The 22,888-nt window shown below is 41.5% G+C and overlaps 1 protein-coding gene across 1 annotated transcript in view; it reads right to left on the bottom strand.

Annotated features, from left to right (window-relative positions):
- The window catches only part of LOC117259899 (protein kinase C-binding protein NELL1-like), a 465,849-nt gene that overhangs the window by 92,723 nt on the left and 350,238 nt on the right, over positions 1-22,888 (bottom strand). The window contains exon 14 of the mRNA XM_033631687.2: positions 19,112-19,234. Within this exon, the coding sequence (XP_033487578.2) occupies positions 19,112-19,234 (123 nt within the window). The remainder of the gene's footprint in view (positions 1-19,111; positions 19,235-22,888) is intronic.

Here is a 22,888-nt window from a genome sequence, read left to right as displayed (position 1 = left end):
AATTGGCTGACAATGTAAAACAAGTGCAATTTGAAATTCATTTATTGAACAACCAGGCTTTAATTAGCCTATCAAACCATAAAGTGAAAGCTGACATCACAAAAATCAGCCATCTCTCTGCCACTGCACTTAACGTTCTATAGGTTAGACGCCATACAAAGGATCGTCTCCTGAGCCATTCTCCTCACAGTCAGTTCAACTCCTGCCTGGTAGGCACGAGTTAACATAGTGGCAGCGGCGAACATCCGACATCAAACTGTTTAACAGTCTCCACAAACTCAAACTGACACCAAAATGGCTCGACAACTGTAAGGTAACATTAGCCGTGGAATGCTAACAGTTAGCTCCGTCACTGTGTGTGCATGTATGTGTCTTCCAGGGGCGATTTCTCTGAGACAACGAGGGAGGCTGAACTTCCCCTAAAATTTCATAGAAGAAATGGTCAAATATACACTATTGAATTTGCATTAAAACAAGAATTTACATTTCATTAAACGTGCACTAGGATGCATTTAACATCATGAGTATGATGTTCGAACGTCAGCTGTTTATCATCAGTTTTCAAACGTCAGCTCCCTGTCATACATTCTCGTGTCAGCATGGTGGACACGGAGCCTCCAAGCATTCCTATGAGACAGCGCTGAGCAGGTTGTTTTCATGCAGCAAAGCGAGACGCTCATTGGATAAATGCGTCAAAATGGTCACTTCCAGGGAGGCTCAGCTTCCCTGGGACCTAATGGAGCGGTAGGCGGGAGAGGACGCTCGGTGTATGCATGATGATTGGAGGAAGTGTCTAAAAGGCTGAACCCCTTTGTGATTGACAGCGCTTTGGAAATACACACCGGCATCGTCGCGTTTCGAGCTCAGTCCTATGCGGATATTTGCGAGTGGAGTTCCTTATTTCCATAAGCCATATAGGTCATTTTCAAACCCATCTGAAAATCTTTGAGGTGTGTGTTGCTGTGGTTCTATGGCATAAGTGTGGTTGAAAAACGGCTTCAATTTAATGTTCCTTTTATAAGTTAGCATCTGCCACTGGTGTCTTCCTAAACTTAACCGAATACTCTTTTATTCTCTATTATAAGCCTTTCTCTTTTTTCTAAACCTATAAAACTGCAACTGTTTCACATGAGCCACATTAGTGGTGTGTTTAAAACTTGAAATAGACTTTGCATTGTTTTTGTGTTGCCAGCATGTCATTTCAACACACTGTGTGCCCACGAACATGTTATACATCGTTATGAGGTCATGTTCATTTTATGTATCTCTGTGAGAACGGGTTGTTCAGTCATATCTGAGTCAATGCCTTAAATCTACAGTTCTGAACAGTAATATAATTACATATTACTATAAATAAGTTTCAGCATTGCAGTAGCAATAGAGTTCCTAGCAGATATTGCTATGGTTCTGCCATCATCTCTGTATCACAGACAACAATCTCCATGTTAAACAAAGAGTATTCTTTTCACAGATTTAATACTGCGCTGACACAAGACTGATTGAAGACAAAAATCACCACAGATCAGATAGAATGAGGACAGCATGCTAGATTTTCATCTGGCGCATTAAATTACATTAAGAGAATGGATCTGATAGAGCTGAACACGAGAGAAGATTTTTCTCTTTGCTGCACAGCGGCTACATCTAACAGCAGGGCACAGACTAAAAATAATTGCCTCAAATGATAATTGCTACAAAGCTTCAAAAACAAGTAGTGCATTTTTTCTCTGCACATTTTTTTCCCCACATTTGCAATTAATCATAGCTTCAGATACTGTGGTTCTCACCCAATTAAATGTTGTAAAACACTATGCCCTCTAGCACAGAACTACGCAGCAGAGGAGCCGCTAAATGTGTTGTTCCTCACAAAAAGGGATGAAGGGGAGCAATAATTATGTAAACAGAAAATTAAATGCTTCAGACTTGTAGGGGAAATGAGGGCTGAATTCCCCCCCCCCCCCAATTTCTCTTTCCCCCTCCCTGCAGCAAACACCCCCACCCCTCTCCCCTCCATCTCTCAGAATACATTAGCCTGAGTTTCACTGCTGGCTGCTAGCTGGTTGCAACATGGTTCCTCTGTGATTAGCTCCGATAGCAAGATGAGAAAAGCACGAGTCAATGCCTTTGTCCTCTGCGCCGCTGTTTAGACTCGCTACTCAAATCCTCTCTATTTAAAACCCCTTTGTCTATACAAACCAGTCCTAGGGAATGAAACGGACCATTAACAAGATTAGCTCACTCATTCTGCTGCCGACAAAGGCTCTGCAATAGGCTGCTGATCATTAGGCTGGCAGCGGGAACAATGCTGATCTATAATCTTGTGCTGTGCTCCGATTGAACTATTGTGGCTTATTTATTGTGCTCTGAGGGAAATGACATGATGGTAACCTTTTTCTCCCCAGGAGAATTGCAACACAAAAGAGAGGGGGTGAGAGAGAGGAAGGGGAGGAAGAAAGAGTAAGTAAAGGTAGAAGGAGTCTTAACCCCTCATTTATTCTCACCACCAGTTAGCCAGGACGGTCAATAGCAGCGAAATGGCTCTTGAGATGGAGACCTTTCTTTATGTGCACCTGCAATCATCCACAGCGGGCAGACAAGGGGCCAGCTGCAGGCCTGCTAACAGCTGAATACTTGGCATATAAGGGGTTAAACATGAAAATAAGCGTTTGATTACCAGGTGCACTAACAAGCAGGGCTTTGCAGCGGTGATGTAAGTAAAAGTTTTAACTCAAAAACCTCTCAGGCAGAGATGAATGCAACCATTTTAAACTTGATATCTTAAATTGTCTTTTTTTAAATGGTGTTTTTTTAAATCAAAGCTGCAGTAAGGCTGAACACCATGAGCCTCTACAATAGCAGCATTGTCTGTTTGCATAATATCAGCAGCAGGCGAATCTATTGTGCCATTAACAGTCACCGAAGGGGCATGGCATTGCTGTAGCAACAGTATTAGCCATAATTACTCTCCTGTAATAGGAATGAGATGTGAGGTGAGAGAGGACAGCCATTATTCACACGACCACACAAGGCTGCTTGTCAGGAAAACTTAGGCAGGTTTTAACAAATGACCAGTCTTGTCACTTTTTTCTGTTGAGGACAACCTCCAGATGACAGGTCTTGGTGTCAGTTACACAGAATCAACGAGCGTGGGCATCTTTCCAGAGCTGCCAATCTAACTGGGGGGTGATTAACTGTGGGAAAGGCAGAATCTGTACACCTGCAGGCTGCAGTGTAATGTAAGAAGAAATGATGTCTGTCCAGAGGGTAGGAAACTCTTGCTCTGGTACCTTAATACCAATTAAATATCAAAGGTCCAGTCACAGTCTACAAGGGTTGTTGAAAAACAATCAGGGGAATGTAGGTATTCACTAAATGAAAAAGAAGGTGTTCAGGCACGTTAAGGAGAGAACAGTAAGTAATTCATGAACCATCCCTTAAGGATCCAATGTAAAAGATTTAGGAGGATTAAGTGGCATCTAGTTGTGGGATAGCAGATTGCAACCAGCTGAAAATTCTCCCAGTTAGAATTCCTTCAATGTTCATTGTTCAGCAGGTTTTTACCAGGGAGGATTCTTTTTCTTGCTGCACATCAGTATTTCTCTGACACAGTTTGGCTCGTCAGACACAGCCACCTGCTAATGCGTGCTAACCTTTGTTGTGTGATAACTTAAGATCCAGGAGGTTTTTACTGGGATCCAAATCATGTGTAGAGATCTCTTCTTCTCCAAAACAAACAGACCCGTTGATTTAAACCAGCAAGAATACTGAATAAAGCTATTTCACGTTTAAAAAAGTCTGTGTTTTCCTAACGCTGCTGGTTGCAGAGGGCTGCTAACTATGGTGCTGACAAAACATAAGGTACCTCTGACTCCATCTTAACCCCAACATGGTTGAGTTTATGGAGATAAGTGAGAAAAATTAAGGCTTACCGAGAAGAGTGTTTCACAACTGGGAGAACCCCATGAACACGCTTAACTTAAAGCAACTGATTTTGCACTTTAAATTTTACCAGAAGTCAGTTTATGATTGTGACCGTCTGGAGTTGAATCACTCAACTTTCTAAAGCTGTGCTCTTTTAGCCCTGTTACAATCTATGATTGCTCTGCAGTTTTATGCAACGTGATCTTTCCAGTTAGTTATTGTTGAGGTATTTCATGCATGCCTTAAGCAGGGCTCAACAATAAGGATTGCCCGATTGCCCGGGGCAAGTAAAACTCACGGTCGGGCATGTAAACGAAACAACTCACTTGCCCAATCGGGCAAGTTGCTAAAAATAGTAAAAGTTAATAACTAATTGATAAAATAAATGTATTTTAAAAGGTGCTCCTTCGGCTCCGATGCAGCGGTGTCTCTGCCTGAAGTCACAGGCACAGCTGTGTAATGTCCTGCCCACAGCCCCCATTGATATTATTTTGCACGACGGACGCTTCATATAATAACATAACAATATACTATTTATGGTGTTATGTCATCGTGTCATTTCTGTCTCTACATGGTCACGCGTTAACAATTCTCCTCTGCTCTCTGTATCGCGCACGGCGGAGTTCCGCCACACACACAGGTGAGCACGCTACTGCTGTTACGCACAGACAAACACGCTGCTCGTCTCGTTTGTCTGTGCGCGTAGCACGGCACTCATGCTAAGCTTGTGTTGCGTTCAGGTGTTGTCACGTAAATAACAACTTCCAACACTTAAATAGGTCATAGCACAAAACAGCAGCATGTCAAGTGACTTTTTACTTTATTATATTCAATAAAACTGTATGTTCCTAAATCTTGAGACACCTCACATGTAAGCTAGACAGACATTTCACCTGCTCATTACTGTGCACACATGTACTGTATGTACTTAGTCCTAAAGAGCCCTTCTGGTACCAGTAGATACACAGAAACATCCCAGCAGGCTGTGCTTTGCAAGCATACATAAAAGTTTCACGCATGTGAAAATTATTTTTCATGCGTGTGCTTCACCTCCGCTGCTACAACTCCATCCTAGGGGAAACACTGCTGTGTGCGTTTTGTGCAACAGGTGGATGTGGTAGTCTACTGGTAGAGTAGAGAGAGAGCTAAGTAGCGTTGAAGTAGAGTAGAGCAGGGCAGAGAGATGGAAGCAAAATATATTAAACCCGGTGTTAATACAGCAGAACTGGAGAGAGGGGTGAAAAATAAATAGAGGTGGGCATGGCTCAAGTAGGGCGCAAAATTATAGACGGAGAACAATTGAGAAATTTTTCACTTTAAGCCCTGACACTGTCATTTTTGTGTAGGAATTAAGCTACAATACATGACATATGTTGTTTTAATTAATGAATACAGTGTAAATAAAGATTACATAACATAAAAATAACTGCAGTCTTTGTTAACTGATAGCCGCTTAAACAATTTTTATAGGGCAAGTAAAAACTGACTTCCGGGCAAGTGAAAAAAAACCTTAGCGTTGAACTCTGCTTAAGTGTCATACTTAAGGAACAAACTTAAGGTGCTTTGTGCAGCTGGCCCCTGCTCCCTATGTAGATATAAACAAGTATTCTAAGTAGGGATGTGCGATATGGACAAAAAATAATATCTCGATATTTTGGGGGATTTTGAAGATAACGATAATTAGACGATATTCTTTTAAATATGTGTTTTTAACAGCCTGAGTTATAGCTCATTAATTGTTTCTCATGGATGATATTAATGGAAAAATGTTCTTAACATTTCTTGCTGCTTTTTTTACCAGCTCTCTCTGTTTGACTCTGGTGACGGCCTTTTGTAGCGTCAATTCCGGGTCCATTTGCAACTGTTCAGATAGGCGTTTGTCCCGCAGACTCACCACAAGCCTGTCCCTCATCTCATCATGTAGAGCCCCGTAACCGCAGTGCTCCGCCATGCGGTGCAGCGCCGTAATGACACTGTCGGCCATCTCGCCCGTTTCTTGATGCTGCTGGTTAAACTTTACTCTCTCAAAGATCACATTCCTGCGATTCCCTTCTGCTTGGGTCTCCAATCCAGAAGCAATGCGGAATCTGTCAAAGCGTTTAATCCATTTAGGCCAGTCTTCAGTCTTGAAGGAGAACTTTTCCGACGGGGAGACTTGAAACTGTGCCATGTTGCTGCTTTGTTCAGCTAACTGTGGCTAGGCTAGGTAGTGCCGTAGACGGTCTTCCGGTACTGCGAACTTTAGCCTAGTTAGTTTTTTTAGTTTCTTTTTTAGTTTCAACCTTTCAAAGTGTGTTTTCAGTTGTTTTTGTGAAGTCATTTGCATACTCGATAACGTAAATTTGCACATCGTTAAAACAACAATGACGATATTATCATTAACGATATATATCACCCACCCCTAATTCTAAGGTTACGAAAATGCAATGATTACTAATTTCAGGTGATTAAACACTTAAGAGAACATACTTATTAAATTGCATTTCATTTCTGCCAACATATCCCCCTAAATATTACACAGTGAACCCTTTAGAAGAAACTCCAGTATTTGTCAACCTGGACCCTTTTTTCCAATGTTTTTGTCTTAGCGTCTCATGGGAACAACGATTTTTGAAACTGGTCCAGTATTGAGAGAAACTGCTGCAGTTGGCAGCAGCTAAACAGACTACAGTGTAACCTCTCAGGACAGGTGTGCGACTTTAATTTATATCCAATTAAAGTGCTTGTTTTTGTCACCAACTGGTTCAGACTGTTAGGCGTCTTACAGCATTACTGAAAGGACCCTATAGAGACGTCTCATTCTGAAATCTCACGAGAGGTGACTTGCTGCAGGAGGAAAACGGTGGATATGTGAGCTGGAGAGAGGAGTGCCAGTAGCAGTCTGTTGTGCTGGAGTACAGAAAGCCGATCATAGTCTTACCCAAAAGATTTTCAGTGTCATGGCTGAATACTTGGCTGGTTTCAACAAACTATTACCAGCACTCCTCTCTCCAGCTCTCGCTTGCATTTCCACCATTTTCTTCCTGCAGCTCGTCATCTCTCGTGAGATTTCAGAACGGACTTCTCCTCAAGCAGGACTTGGACACAAAACAAAACAGATCGAGCGAAACGTACGGGAAAAACATTCTTTTTCTCTGTAGGGTCCTTTAGTAATGTTTTCAGACACTCGTAATAGCAATCTGAGTCTGTCAGTGGCAAAAACAAGCACTTTTAGTAAATGTACAATGCCGGGGTGCACCCCTCGAGTGCTTACATTGTAGCCTGTTTTGCTGCTGCTGCTGGCTGCAGCACTCTCACTCAATAATGGACCAATTTCAAACACCGTTGTTCCCATAAGACACAAACACATGGGAAATAGGGTCCAGGTTGAAAAATACCCGAGTTCCCCTTTAATGACATCTAACAGAGGACAAGGATCTGAGAGAGGGTTTTTCTTTAAGGTCTAATCGGGAAATAAAATGATAGATTTAGAGCTTAAACATCATTGATTATGCAAAGCCACATCTCCAACTGCCTTTGTCATCATCCCAGTCACAACAACTATAAAAGGTCAAATTATACCTTTGCAAATAAAACGCTCTCCCTTTGTTAACCAATCCAAGTGTGGAAGTGGAATTTCAAACTGTTTGTTTTCGCAGGAAATAAGCCGCTGTCACTCAAGCAGGCTCATCACCTGTTTGGTTTTTAACACGTCAATTGAAACGCACACTTTTTTTGGCTCAGAAACCTGATTTCGCCTCGTCTACTACGGAGTCATTGCTCAGGGCTCGCCAAAAACACTTTTTCGCCTTATTAACATTAGCAGGGACAGGCTGTGGAGCTGCAGTCGCACTCAGACTAATTCCCTTATTCCTGAGAGGACTGCGGTGATGTATGAGGGGAATGAGATGGGAGGCACAGGTCGATTGGCCAACACTGTCGCCATCACACAGTAATGAGACCTCAGGGGGAGGGGAAAATAGAAGGCCGATTCCTCCAACTCCCTGTTCACATAATACTAATTGGCCAGAATAGGATAGGTAAGACATAGGAAGTTTTAATGACATTATTAAAAAGTATAGAATTTCCTCACCTGCTTCTGACAAATATCATCAGTGAGTAGGGCTGACTGTCATGAGGGGTGTCTGTATACTGGCTGATCATAGATTAGCTACACTATAAGGGCAAAAATTTGTGGACATGCCTACTGATGTACGTCTCTGTACTCCCATCTGGCTGATATTCATGGTTTGGGTTTGACCCTACGGTCCAGGGGAAGACCCCTTTCTTGTGTCAACAAGAATCCCTCGTGCACAATATGAGCTCTATAGAGAAATTATTTTCCTTGTTTGGTGTTGTAGACCTTGACCAATCCCTCACCTCAACCCCATCCAGCACCTTTGGGATGAATTAAAATCTCATGTCTCAACATCAGTAATTGACCTCACCAATGCTCTTGAGGTTGAACGTGAGCAAATCCTTGCAGCCAAGTTTCCAAACATATTGAGGAAACCCTTCCCAGGACACTGGAGGCTGTTACAGCGGCAGATTAATGCTCATGGCTCTGGAATGATGTGTTCAGAGGGCTGCCCCCCAACATTGGACCAAAGGTTAGTTGACCACAAAGGTTATTAGATGGCAAGATTTAATTGATCGCTTAATCAGAAAAAAAAAAAAAAAACGTGGAAACTCTATGAGGAGCTGCGCCTTGTCAAAATAAATCAAAACCTACATGACTGGACCATGAAGGAGTTTACTCTGAAAGGACAGACACAGGAAGTGTCCACGCTCAGCAGTCAGCCAGGAGTCAGGTTAATTTCCAGGGCTGGTACCTGCGGTTATTCCACAGGCTAGTTAATAACATGTCGGGCAGGAAATCCAAAGTGTGGGATCATTTTGAGAAGGTGAAGGACGAACCCAAGGTGATATGTAAACTCATCTTCATTGGTCGACTACAAACATGACGTATCATCTGAAACATGGAAGTAGCTACATGCCCATTAGCCCACAGCGTCATTAACAGGCGGCTCGCTCAGTGTGTGACATGCACTTGTAGATAAAATATAGGCCTATATCAATGAAGGTTCATTAGTACGGTTTTGTATTTCTCTGTAAACATGGAAACATGCAGGCGACTATTGGTCGACTAGGACAATTCTCAGTGGGGGGCAGCCCTATTCAGCAATTATGTGTGGGTGTTATGGTCAGGCACCTACATACGCCTCCTGGGGTCCCTTTTACCATATAGTGTATTTCATATTCCAGCATGGACCAAAGTGAAGTCTTTCCACCACGTTTTGTAATTTCCATATATTTATATGTCTGTAATTCATATTCTAAACATTGTTTGAGACATCCGCTTCTCTGGATGGTCTATCCCGTCATTTGCATATTGACCGTGACTTCCAGAGTGAAAAATGGGGAGGTAGCACTACAGTCAGCTTGTATATTGTCTGCAAATGTGTGTGTGTGTGTGGGTGTGTGTGTGTGTGTGTGTGTGTGCGTGTGTGTGTGTGTGAGTAGCATGAGCCTGGAGACAATCCAAAGGCAGAAATTATGTGGAAGGCACTTTGCAAATTGCACTGATCTCTCACTAGACCTGCCTCCCACCTGCCGCCCATCCTAATCATAGGGGGGGGGGGTGCAGTCGGATACGCCTACTTATTTTTCCTCCGGTCGTTTTCTGCCTCTTTTCCTCTATTGTCGTTTTGCATTTACCTTGTGTCTTGCTGTCTTCCCTCTGTTCTCCCCTTTTTAAACACCTCTCCCTCTTTCAGTCACAGTCCATCTGTCTTTCTCTTACACACACACTCACACACCAACATATATGTACATATGGTACGCAGGCCACTTGCAGCAGCATATGACACACTTTTCCTTCACTAATCATTGGTATGACTGACATGCTTTTCCCTGTCCTGTCCTTCTAATTACAACATTATTAATTTTCACGGTGATGAGCAGCAGTGCGGATACAGAACATGACTTAATGAGTGAGAAATCACGGTGGAACATGGCAGGGTCAAAATTAATCGTCTTTTAATTTTTACCTCTGTTAAACAAGTTAAATGATGATCAAATTACCATAAAGACGCTCAGCCCAGCAATTACTGGACCAAATTTTGGGTTTGAACTTTCATTTGGAAATTTCAGGTACTTCCAAGCCAGCTGTTAACCACATCAGAACAACACCGGGTTTTACAAAAATCAAAGGAAGACAAACAAAAAACAAATATGTAGTCGCAGCCTCACATGCTGCAGTTGTTTAGCGTTGGTTGAACCAGAACTAAGGTTGCCTGTAAGGGCTCGTTTCATCAGTGATGTTGGCGCCGTCACAGCAACTAATATCCCATGATGCAACATATTTTGCTAGGAGTTTATTGAAATCATGCTTAAGTATAGTTTGGAAAATCAAAGCCTCATTAAGCTTAATGATACTCTCATCGCTTGGACAGCAGCCAAGCATAAGCACACAGTCATGGAAATTACATGAAAGGGCTTCTCGTGAGCTCTTGGGATCTCTTTATTTACAAATTAATCACTAGATGTGAGTAGGGCTGCAAATCAAACCACTACTCTTTGAGCACTGACTGAATTGTGGCATTGCTTTACTAATTTACTAATTTCATATTTTATATTGGCAAAACTGCAACAGTTTACGTTGCACATATGAGAAGACTGGCTCACAATGCCAGTGTTTTAGTGCTATGGATGTTATCCCACTGAATCACACTATTAAAGACCTCATGAGGAACATGACTGCTTGTTTAAATGCTGTAGTTGTGATGGTCGTCAACTGTATACGCTGTATCAGGGCCGTAATCGTCTATTTGCCAATGGGGGGACCATTTTCAATGTGAGCCTGCTGTGACCCGACCCTCCGAGGAGGTCTGAGAGGAATCCTCCCCAGGAGAAATTTTTTAAAACTTACAGCTTAACTGACCATTGTTTCTAGCACGACAACTGTACAGGGGATGAATTTTTTTTATAACTCTTTTACATTTTATTAAGGCTTACAGTTACACATATTCAAGGGCGGGGCCAATTTCAGTTGACAGGCTGTTTACTGATAGTGTCCCAAGGTGTCATATCCACCCCTCACTCCTTCACAGCTCCACCATCTCGTCCAAATATGATCACTTATGGCCCCCAAAAAACAAGATGGTGACACCTAAATGCCAAATTTGAAGCTTAAGCATGTCAGTCCACACACCAGTGGATGATGTCATGGTGGCTACATCCATTATTTTATAGTCTATATATGCTACAACCTACAATAACCTTTTAGGACATTTTTGTGACACTTAATGGTATGACTTTTTTATGACATACTGTATTATATTTTCTTTCTGACATTTCTTTGGCATACTTATACTTGGATATTTTTATGTCATTTTCATCACTTTTTTGTGACACAGACAGTAGGTTTACATGCACAGTTAAGTCAAGCAATGGTTATGGCTCTTCTAGGTCATTTAATTGGAATACTGTCCTTGTCCCAGTCTACAAGCACGAGAGGGGAATCAATTTATTGCCTGAAGTATGTCCGACTCCACTATGATGAGTGCCCCCTTTCAGCTTGTTAGTATTGGACCTTCTTCTGGTTAACCTATTACATCACAGACCAAACAATCGACAAACAAGTTAGCTACAGTAAGCTGGTGGCAAACTGGTACCATGGTGAAAAACTTTACAGCTCTTTACAGGAAACTGTGGAGCATGCACAGAGTGCCTCAGCTAGCTTGGGTCAGACTGTGTATATGCAGGTGTAATTCCACTCCCAATTGCATTTAGTAGGATTTCAGTCGGACTAACGTGTTTACATGTATTTTAAAAGTCTGGTTTTACCCGCACTAACACAATAAATCAGTTTTCTCTAACGTCATGTAAACGTACTGAATATGTCATGGCGAGACTGGATGGGAAGTTTGAGGAACAGCTGAAAGCTGAAGATACTTTAAGAATATTCCGGGGTACCTGTACCCCTCAAAGCGTATCATGATTACGCCCCAGTGCTGTATAACGGTCAGAGTTGAGGTTCAATAACATTTTATCAACTAGGAATCCAGTATCCGATTTACTGACCAACTCTTTATCCTTTCAGTCCTTCAGTGATTATATATTTAGTTGTAGCTTTCAACAAAAGTCAAAAACAGCAGGTGCCATATTCAGTAATTAACTCAGAGAGTGACATTCAGATTCTAACATCTGCTCTTTGGCTAAATGGCACCCTGAATGATTATAATATACAGTACTCACTGCTAATGAACAAAGGTAATTGTAGGCATTTTGCTGATGTGGAACTGGATCCAAAATGTATACCACTGTCAGAAGATAAGCCCATTAGCCATGTTATAGTGCCTTTTTAGCCAGGTGTCTTTTAAAAAAGATTTTTTTGACGTCAAATGTCCTGGTTACTTAGCTAAAGGCTGAGCTTTAGACAGTTGAATACATACTGTGTGTTTTCCCTCTTTTCACTTCACTGGCTTTACTGTAAATATGGCTGTTAATACTCAGGTGGACAGGGGACTCTGGTTCCCTGGATCTTTCTGCAGCTGTGATAATGGACCCTAGGGACATTTGTTGTACTCAGGGAGCTCAATCCGTGATGCTTCTCCAGCTTGTAGAAGCTGCCAACACACTAACAAGTCACCTCAGATTCCATAAGGGCCCCAGATACACTGCTATCGACTGTCCTGCTTCATCTTCCCTGAACCTGCAGCCACTGTCCCACTGCGGCTGCTTTCAGTTCAAATATACAGTTAAATATAGTTCATCCAGCACACGGTCGAGTGAACACATGTACATAGAGTCTACAGCTGGAGGTTGTGTGTGGACATGTACGTATGCACACCTAAGAATGTCAGAGGGCATGTAAACGGCTACACAGCCCTCAAGAATATTCATTCACATTAACACAAACACAGGGTCACAGAACTGCGAACAAATGCCAACTCAAACTCCCAGAGTGCTTTTCATGTAACTGGTAAACAAACATAAATGTAGGTTAATGGCTTTTTTTTTATTTCTCCTTTTATTGTTCAGTTCAATAGAGGAGTTGTTAAACACAGAACAGCTTCCCCTGAGCGGGAAATCATTAAACAGCGATAAGTTACTCTTGTTGTAAATCTGTCATTCAATAACATGTGCTCACAGAGTTTATTAAAGATGCCATTTCTGAATTGGCCAGCCAGTGAAAATGGCTAATGCAGGCCAAAAGCCAATGTTTATTGGCAAGACATCTGCATCGATTGAGACAAGCTACTGAATGAAGTAACAAATCAAGGTTGCACAGTTATGGCAGCATGTTCGAAACTTCTGCCAAAGCTGAAACCTTGAAATGGTCAGTATGGATTATACAAAACTTGATTCATTTATAATCACGACATTTTCTAAGCCACTGTGTCAAACATGCAATACTGTACTCTATTAAAATACCAAAACTGTCGCTTTATGCTCCCTTTGCCTGCACGGCACTGTTTCAGTGATTTCACAGGTACATCACAGGTCTCAAGTCCTGCTGTTGATTTAACACCACATATATGGGCTTATTATACAAAAAAACGGGGGAAACTGGACAAGGTGAGATTTGATCATCAAAAAAATGTTACGACAAATTCAAATAGCTTTAACGTAGTTGTCATCACAATGTTAAAGATAACACACGGAGTTCAAACTCAGAAAAATTAAATAAAATATTGCTATTCAATGCTCAATGCAATGAATGGTCTTTAAAATGTAAACTTCAGCCTACATCACACAAATCTACGGAAGCAAGATTCATTCACTTGAGAAGAAAATGTTTGCTTTTGTTTTTCAGAATTAACAAGATAATAAAACCCTTAATCAGAAAGACAGAGCAGAATTGTGTGCAAAACCATTCAAGTATGTAAAGCCAAAAGGTCAAACAATAACATCTTGTACAAGAATAATCATAATTCAACTGAAAGTTCACAAATGATAAATATGAATGATGTGCCAGACCTCTGTGTGTATTGTGCAGTATTTTCTTTTTTTAAATATACTTTATTAATCCCCCTGAAGGGAAATTCAATTTTTTCACTCTTGTTGTCAATTACACACAGGTCCAAAAGTCACACATGCACAAACAGGACCTATACATTACATATTGTGCAGGAAATTAATCAATATAATATTGGTCTTGGTGGGGCTGGGTGATATGGAGAAAATCAAAAATCTTTGGCTACATACCTCAATATCTGTATTGCTGTGATATTGTGTGATTCACTATTGATGCTTTCACAATGAGATTTTTGAATGAATCATCAATAAGGTGGATATTACGAGTGAGTTAGTAAAAAAGCAAATAATAGAACACCTAGAACAGTCTGATGCCCCGATCACAGAAACTGTTTTAGCAACTGAAGCCGACTTTTTGCAATTGTTTTAATGAGAATGAAGCTTTCTGCCCATTGAGTTGAAAAAACCTTCAACTCACAGCTGAAAAGCGTCCCACGTCATCTCCACTTTTTTGCCATTGTCCAATCAGATGATTTGAGAGTTGGTAAACAATGAAGGAGAAACTGGTGGTAGCAGTTGCGAGATACCCAGAGCTATACGACCCAATGATACACAACAGGTTACCAAACAGCACCCGAGTCATGCTTCAGAGCATTCCAAATTCAGAGTGGCCTGTTTCATATATAAAGTCTTACATGGGTTGGCTCCACCGCCACTGTCTGAACACATTAAACAAATGACAATCGATAACTCCTCAACTCGAACTACTAGAGCCACTGTTAGAGGTGACTGCAAGGTGCCACTGAGACGTACCACCTTTGGTCAAAATGCTCTGTCTTTCAGAGGAAGCACTTTATGGAACACCTTACCACCCTCAATGAGAGAAAGCTCCAGCTGTGCTATTTTCAAGGGTCACTTAAAAGTGTGGCTCAGAAATAATCAGATATGTAGTCATAGGTAGTATATTCTTCACTCAAGTACCAGCATGTAGCACTTCATGGGCAAAGTGCAATATCACCTGCACTTAGCACTTTGTGAAATGCGACTGTTGGTCTATATTGATACACTGAACAAAAATATAAACGCAGCACTTTTGTATTTGCTCCCATTTTTCATGAGCTGAACTCAAAGATCTAAAACATTTTCTATATACACAAAAGACCATTTCTCACAAATATTGTTCACAAATCTGTCTAAATCTCTGTTAGTGAGCTCTTCTCCTTTGCCGAGATAATCCATCCCACCTCACAGGTGTGGCATATCAAGATGCTGATTAGACAGCATGATTATTGCACAGGTGTGCCTTAGGCTGGCCACAATAAAAGGCCACTCTAAAATGTTCAGTTTTATCACACAGCACAATGCCACAGATGTCGCAAGTTTTGAGGGAGCGTGCAGTTGGCATGCTGACTGCAGGAATGTCCACCAGAGCTGTTGCCCGTGAATTGAATGTTCATTTCTCTACCATAAGCCGTCTCCAAAGGTGTTTTAGACAATTTGGCAGTACATCCAACCGGCCTCACAACCGCAGACCACGTGTAACCACACCAGCCCAGGACCTCCACATCCAGCATGTTCACCTCCAAGATCGTCTGAGACCAGCCACCCGGACAGCTGCTGCAACAGTCGGTTTGCATAACTAAAGAATTTCTGCACAAACTGTCAGAAACCGTCTCAGGGAAGCTCATCTGCATGCTTGTTGTCCTCATTGGGGTCTCGACCTGACTGTAGTTCGTTGTCGTAACTGACTTGAGTGTGCAAATGCTCACATTCGATGGCGTCTGGCACGTTGGAGAGGTGTTCTCTTCACGGATGAATCCCGGTTTTCACTGTTTTCACCATGGGCCCATGGCGGTGGGGTTATGGTATGGGCAGGCGTATGTTATGGACAGCGAACACAGGTGCATTTTATTGATGGCATTTTGAATGTACAGAGATACGGTGACGAGATCCTGAGGCCCATTGTTGTGCCATTCATCCACGACCATCACCTCATGTTGCAGCATGATAATGCACAGCCACATGTTGCAAGGATCTGTACACAATTCCTGGAAGCTGAAAACATCCCAGTTCTTGCATGGCCAGCATACTCACCGGACATGTCACCCATTGAGCATGTTTGGGATGCTCTGGATCGGCGTATACGACAGCGTGTTCCAGTTCCTGCCAATATCCAGCAACTTCGCACAGCCATTGAAGAGGAGTGGACCAACATTCCACAGGCCACAATCAACAACCTGATCAACTCTATGCGAAGGAGATGTGTTGCACTGCGTGAGGCAAATGGTGGTCACTCCAGATACTGACTGGTTTTCTGACCCCCCCCCAATAAAGCAAAACTGTACATTTCAGAGTGGCCTTTTATTGTGGCCAGCCTAAGGCACACCTGTGCAATATTCATGCTGTCTAATCAGCATCTTGATATGCCACACCTGTGAGGTGGGATGGATTATCTCGGCAAAGGAGAAGTGCTCACTAACACAGATTTAGACAGATTTGTGAACAATATTTGTGAGAAATGGTCTTTTGTGTGTATAGAAAATGTTTTAGATCTTTGAGTTCAGCTCATGAAAAATGGGAGCAAAAACAAAAGTGTTGCGGTTATAATTTTTGTTCAGTGTAATTATGTATCAGCACTAGCACTTATAGCGGAAATACTTGAAAATTGTGGTTTATGGGCATTGTGCAATAATTTAAACGTACAGTATTTTATATGGACTCAAACTGTACTTCATGACTGTTGGCGTTTATATATTCATGTCAGCATCTGCACTTTAGATGAAATACGTAATTATGGGCATCATGCAATAACCACAGCACACAGCACTTTATCTGGACTCAATTTCATACACTGGACTGGACAGACATTCAATTCAATGGCCCCAGTTTTTGATGTTTGTACACCATGTTGTTATGTTTTCGCTTATAAGGTATGTATTTTTTTCTCCTTTTGTCCTCAGTGATCTAATGCAGGGCGTAAAATGAACTTTTTACCACATCTGCCATTGGCTAGTGACCTCCAAAAATTTACCGGCCAAACATATTTTTCACCAGCCAAATAAGAAAATCATGCTTTGTTTGACTAAAAGTAATTACCTTACGTTTTTAGTATGAAAATCCAACTTTAGGAAAATCCAACCTTGTCCTCTGTGTTTCTTTGGCGTGCTTCCGGCAGCTCATCATCTTGGTGTGGGGGTTGTAGGTCAACCATGACCGCGGCTGGCCAACCTTGTCTAGTTTCCATTTTTCAATAAAACGCCATGCGACATTTGTACTTTGTTTTACTGTCTGTTCTTCTTGTCCATGTCCAACATGTTCATCTTCATTTTTCCTCTTTTCTTGCGGTGACTTCACACCAGGAATGTGTCGCCACATCTTGCTCAGAAGTTACCACAGAATGCCTGGGAAACAAGTTCCGGTAGCTGACGTCATGTGTTCCTGGCACACGTACAATTAGTCGTGAGGGTCAAAATAGCCTGACACAGCTGGCAGAAATAGTCGAAGCACATAAAAAACCCTCATGCAGTGCAAAATTTTCCATTGGCCACTGGCGGGTATGTGTTTTTGTTTTACAAGCCAAACTAATTTTTTTACCCGCCATTGGCACTTGGCGGGTGTTAATTTTACGTCCTGATCTAATGTATTCACTATCACATGTTTTTCTTCCTTTCCTTTCTTCTAAAGTTTTTACTACTCTGTAAGATCAACCTGCCAAGGGACTACGGATGAAAATTAGCCTGGGGCTATAAACCGGCATATTTACATGCAAATGTTCATTAATGTGCACTGTCCCTTCTAACTTAAATAAATAAATAAATTCTGTCTGGAAACATCCATCATGGAGGAGAAGCTCCTGGACCAACTGGTGGTACTCCTCGTGATCCAACCTCTTTTTTAGGGTCTCAAGTACCCACACAGATCTCTGTTTCCCTGTGTCCAACAAACTGCTGACAGCCGCTCACCCTCAACCAGAGCTACAGACAGTACCCTCTGCCTGATCATTTTAGTAACTACCAATTACTGTCAAAGAATACTAAGCGTTTTTTTACTAGTGCCATTCAATTTAAAACCACAAAAAGACAACACTTACAATATTATGATATCCAAAATCTAAGACAATATCCAGTATCATAGCACAGTATCAATATAATTTCAACATAATAGTGATATATTCCCCAGCCCCAGGTCTTGATATGGAAAAAAAAAACTCAATATGAAATATTAAATAACTGATTCGGATCAGAAAAATACAAGTTATCATGACATACTAAATCTTGAATACAGTATGGTGTGTGCTATATTTTAACATAAAGCAGGTGTTAGAAGTTCTGTGTTTAACTCTAGAGAAGGATAGTTCATTGCTGAGTCTCATTCCCAGGTTGTCACATAACAACGCTATGGGTTGGTAGTTGGACCAAACCGCCAACCCAAAGTGCCCATATTTGACAACCGAGGTATGAAACTCAACAATCAAACAGCTTTCTTCAGAGTTAGATGTGGCACTTTTAACTGCATTGAAATATAGTCATTAAAATGCCGTTTAAACAGAGGATATGTTACCTAGATGTCTAAAAAAAACCTTTGCCAAATTAGTGCCTACTGAGCTATGTTGAGCTAAGTATCCATTTCAGGATTTATTACTTTTCTTTTATTGAGGCACTTTTCCACTTTGATTTAATCACTGGCTGTCTCTGTTTTCATTTTCTAAAGATGACAACCCACAAGTGCTTTAGCTATTAGGCTGGAGTGTACTAAGAATGCTCTAAAAGGTCTGTGCAGCAGGCTGAATGGAGGCTTTCACAAAGAGATTAGATTTTCTTTTTGTGTATATATTGTTCAACTTTCAGTGCTGTATGAACAACCCACACAGCCACACACACTGCACAAAAAACATTTCTCATTTCCGCCCTCCGTCCTCCCTCCATCTGTACGATACTGTAGGGCCAATCGGGTGAGGCGCCTGGGCGGGGCAACGGGTCAACAGGGAGCAGAGTGTGCAGTGAAGGAGAGGAAGCACACATGTGGAAAAACAGGCTGAAACTGGTCCAGAATCAATTTTCATCATCTCTGTGGCAGCTGCAGCCTGGTTAGCTGATGTGAAGGAGGAGTGAACCACACCGACCATGATGTTACGGAGCAGAGGATCAGCTACCATCAAAGAATGTGGAGGAAGGTTTGGTATTTGTGTGTGTTAGTGTGTCTGGAGGGCTGTTCCAGAGCAGGAACTTACCTCTGCAGATGGTGCCGTTGCCCACGTAGCCCGGCTTGCAGGTACACAGGTGTCCTCTGATGGTGTTGGTGCAGATGGCGTTCTCATCACACAAATTTTGGCCGCTGGCGCACTCATCATGCTCTGAGGGAGAGATAGGAGGGAGAGAGACTCCACAGTCAGAATGGATGTGAGTGTTTGTTGTGTGAAAGATGGAGAGGTCATTGGGAAAATTGGTCTTTTTTTTTTTTTTTTTTTTTTTTTTTTTTTAGCTGAGCAGCCATGGAAATTCCTCGATGAGAGGACCGTCTGAAAGTATGAGGTCACAGCTGAGCTTTCTTCTGTCAACAGCCAGCTCTCTCAACGTCCATGTCTCCAAACACCGGTTCAGCTTGGCACTTTCCAAACTGATTTCAGATGAATCTGTAACATGAAGGTTATTTCAAACAATGACAAAGGAACAGCTGTTTCTTCCAGTCTAGTTTTACTTTAAAACCATCAGGTGGTGGAGGTGTTGGGAGCGACAGCTGATACATGCCAGGTGTGTTGACTGATTGCTCAGCATCAGCATCAATTAGCCTAATGATGTTGGCTCAGGTACTTGTGCTTGTGAGACACAAGATCAAGAAATAAATCAACATTTAATACTCACAAAATCATGTAAACAACTTGAGTTTTCTTTAAGCTCACAGATCACTAACTCAACAGATGTTAAATGCTTGCTTAAAAAAAACAGTTCAACTCAAAATCAAAAATACATATTTTCTTTTTAGGTATTTTTCCTCTTACCTGTAGCACTATTTATCAGTCTAGATTGTTTGATGTAAGCTGTCGAGTGTTGGAGATATCAGCCATGGAGACGTCTGCATTCTCTCAAATGTAATGAATCAAGACGGCGTTCAGCTTGTGGTGCTCAAAGCTCCCAAAAAAAAAAAAACATTTGGAAAACTCAACAGCAATCCACAGACCTTGCTGTGAGCAGTTTCTTGTAGGAATGATTTTCTTTGCCAACCGTATCACTGCAGAGAAGGAAGCACACATCTACTCATGGACAAGAGGCTCGGGCTCGTGACATCAAGAGATTAATAGCTTCCTCCTCAGCTGAGCTGTAATGTCAGCTAGCTCAGTGATGCTAGGTAAGCTAGCAGTAGAAAGAAAATAGTTCCTACATGAAACTGCTCACTATAAGGTCATGATTTCTCAACCATGAATCTAAGAAGTTACCAAATACAGCTTTAAAGGACACTAGAGACGGAAAATAGCACAAAATCACATCACTCTTAATCTACTAGAGCAGTGGTTCCCAACTGGTGGGTCCCGGTCCAAACGTTGGCCGTGGGTCCATTCTGAATGGACCGCAAGTGACTCGTGAATGTGTCAAATTTAGTAAAAAACACACTTAATTTTGAAGTACAGTGACTTTCTAGCACAGAGCTTATATTTTGAAGTGCCATTTTCTGCTGTAGAGTGAGTGAATAATGGACAGTTAATTCCTATCCAGTTATTAAAACTCATCAAAAATAATTTAACATTACAACTATCAAATGAGTTAACAAAGAAAGAGATAGAAATACAAACTGCATCAATCACACTACAGATGTAGTGTAAAAAACATTAATCAATATGAAAGTGTTTGAATGTCATTGTGAATAATAATAGTAATTGTATGAATGTATGATGCATTCAGGATCATGGTTTAGGTACTTTTGGCCCCAGAGTCCTTCACTGTCTGCATGCAGGCATGTGAGGAGGCTCCAGGGTGTCTGAAGTTTAAAGGGGAACTAATGTTTTTTTCAACCTGGGCCCTATTTTCCGATCTACTTTTGTCTAAATGAGTGATAGGATGTTCAATATGAGACATTTCTCCAGTACGAAGCTAGGGCTGACCTGCCTGCAGCCCGTGAGCGCGTGCTATATTAAATAATAGGGCACTCAGACAGCGTCAAACAACGTCAAAATAAGTCCACTAAAAGTGCATTTTTTTCACACAGATAGGCTCGGATTCTTAGTATAATTATCCGCCAACATAACGGAAAGGAGGAATGAATGTCTGTGTTTACCTTTAGCTGGATTCAGACATGTTCCTCTGCCTCTTGAAAAAACAAAATCCAAGGCAACTCTTCTCTTCATGCTCACTGGCCTTCATCATGCCCTGATGAAGGCCAGTGAGCATGGCCGAAACATGTTGGTGATTTTAATGTTCATCATGAACTAGCCATTTAATAAAGGCCATTTTAACTTTTGCACCAGAGAAGAGTTGCCTTGGATTTTGTTTTTTTCAAGATGTACTACACTTCCTGACCAAAGAGCACCTTCCTGGATACCATGATATTGCAACCCACATGAGCACTTCATCTGCTGTTGTCTTCATGTTCCTCTGCCTGTTGCTAATGATGAGTTAGAGAGTTAGAGAGAGTCAAAGTCTGGCTCTGAAATCTCACATCTCGCGAGATTTGAGATGTTGCAGGAAGTTACCTCTGGATGAGCCATTTGAATTTGATGATCGCCCGTATTTATTTGAACACGGAGTACACAGACGTACACGGATGCAGAGCTCATTGAAATTGAAGAGCGGACAAGGAGAGAGAGGGAGCAGCAACAGGCAGAGGAACATGTCTGAATCCAGCTAAAGGTAAACACAGACGTTCATTCCTCCTTTCCGTTATGTTGTCGGATAATTATACTAACAATCTGAGCCTATCTGTGTGAAAAAAATTCACTTTCAGTGGACGTATTTTGACGTTGTTTGACACTGTCTGAGTGCCCTATTATTTAATATAGCACGCGCTCACGGGCTGCAGGCAGGTAGGGCCTAGCTTCGTACTGGAGAAATGTCAAATATTGAACATCCTATCACTCATTTAGACAAAAGTAGATCAGAAAATAGGGCCCAGGTTGAAAAAATATATTAGTTACATACCCTTTAAAATGCTGTAAGATGAAGACCTTGTAGATGTTCAGAGTCCAATGTTAGACACATTTGTGTAACTTCTGAAGTGCACTTTATAAGGCTGAATCATTGTTCTGTTACCTTAAGTTTTAGGTACGTCCTTGTCCATGCACGTGTGCTGTGTCTAAAGCTTCTCTGAGCAGACTGACAAAGATCGATGAAGATTGAACAAAAGTACAAGTTTACAGCTCCAGCTTACGACAAAGAGTAGGACTGATGTCATGTAAAACCTCGCAAGGGCAATTTTGGCACTTCTCTCCTTCTCCTTGGATTGAAAGGAACTTCGCGGGCTGGATAGATTCTTAGACCATAAAACTGAGAGACTATTTTATTATAGAAAACAGTGCAAGGTCAGCGGTAGGCTATGAAAATTTGTTTCATATTTTTGTTTCATTCATGAAATGCTGACTCAGTAACACCGCTGTGGTTCACCACACAGTGCTGTATGCACTGTACATGCTCAGGGTCATTATTTTATATTCTGCTGGGTATCATGAATCGCTTTCTTAACTTTTATATGTTTGCTATTAAGCTGGAGGCAAGAGGGAATAAGAGCTGGGTTTAGAAATGCAGGTGGTGAAGTGTAGCTTTAGCTTTGCTTTCCAGATGTTTGACAAATAACCTTGACTTTACTCCGACTGTGGTAGTTTGCTGCGTCTGATGAGGGCCTTGGAGAAAGTTCAAAGAATATTATACTGAAAATGTGTTTCTGAGTATCAAGAACTTATCACGTGCAGTCCAAATTGTTGCTTGGAAAAGTTTGTAGTTTAAATTTACAATAAGTTGCAGTAGTGAGCCATGCTAAATAATGAAATCATGTTCACACAACCTGCACATGTTTCAGCTAT

This window comes from Epinephelus lanceolatus, chromosome 2 (assembly GCF_041903045.1).
Source record: "Epinephelus lanceolatus isolate andai-2023 chromosome 2, ASM4190304v1, whole genome shotgun sequence".
In the NCBI taxonomy this organism is placed as follows: domain Eukaryota; kingdom Metazoa; phylum Chordata; class Actinopteri; order Perciformes; family Serranidae; genus Epinephelus; species Epinephelus lanceolatus.
Note: the sequence above shows the minus strand (reverse complement) of the source record. Positions and strands in the feature narration are given on the sequence as shown.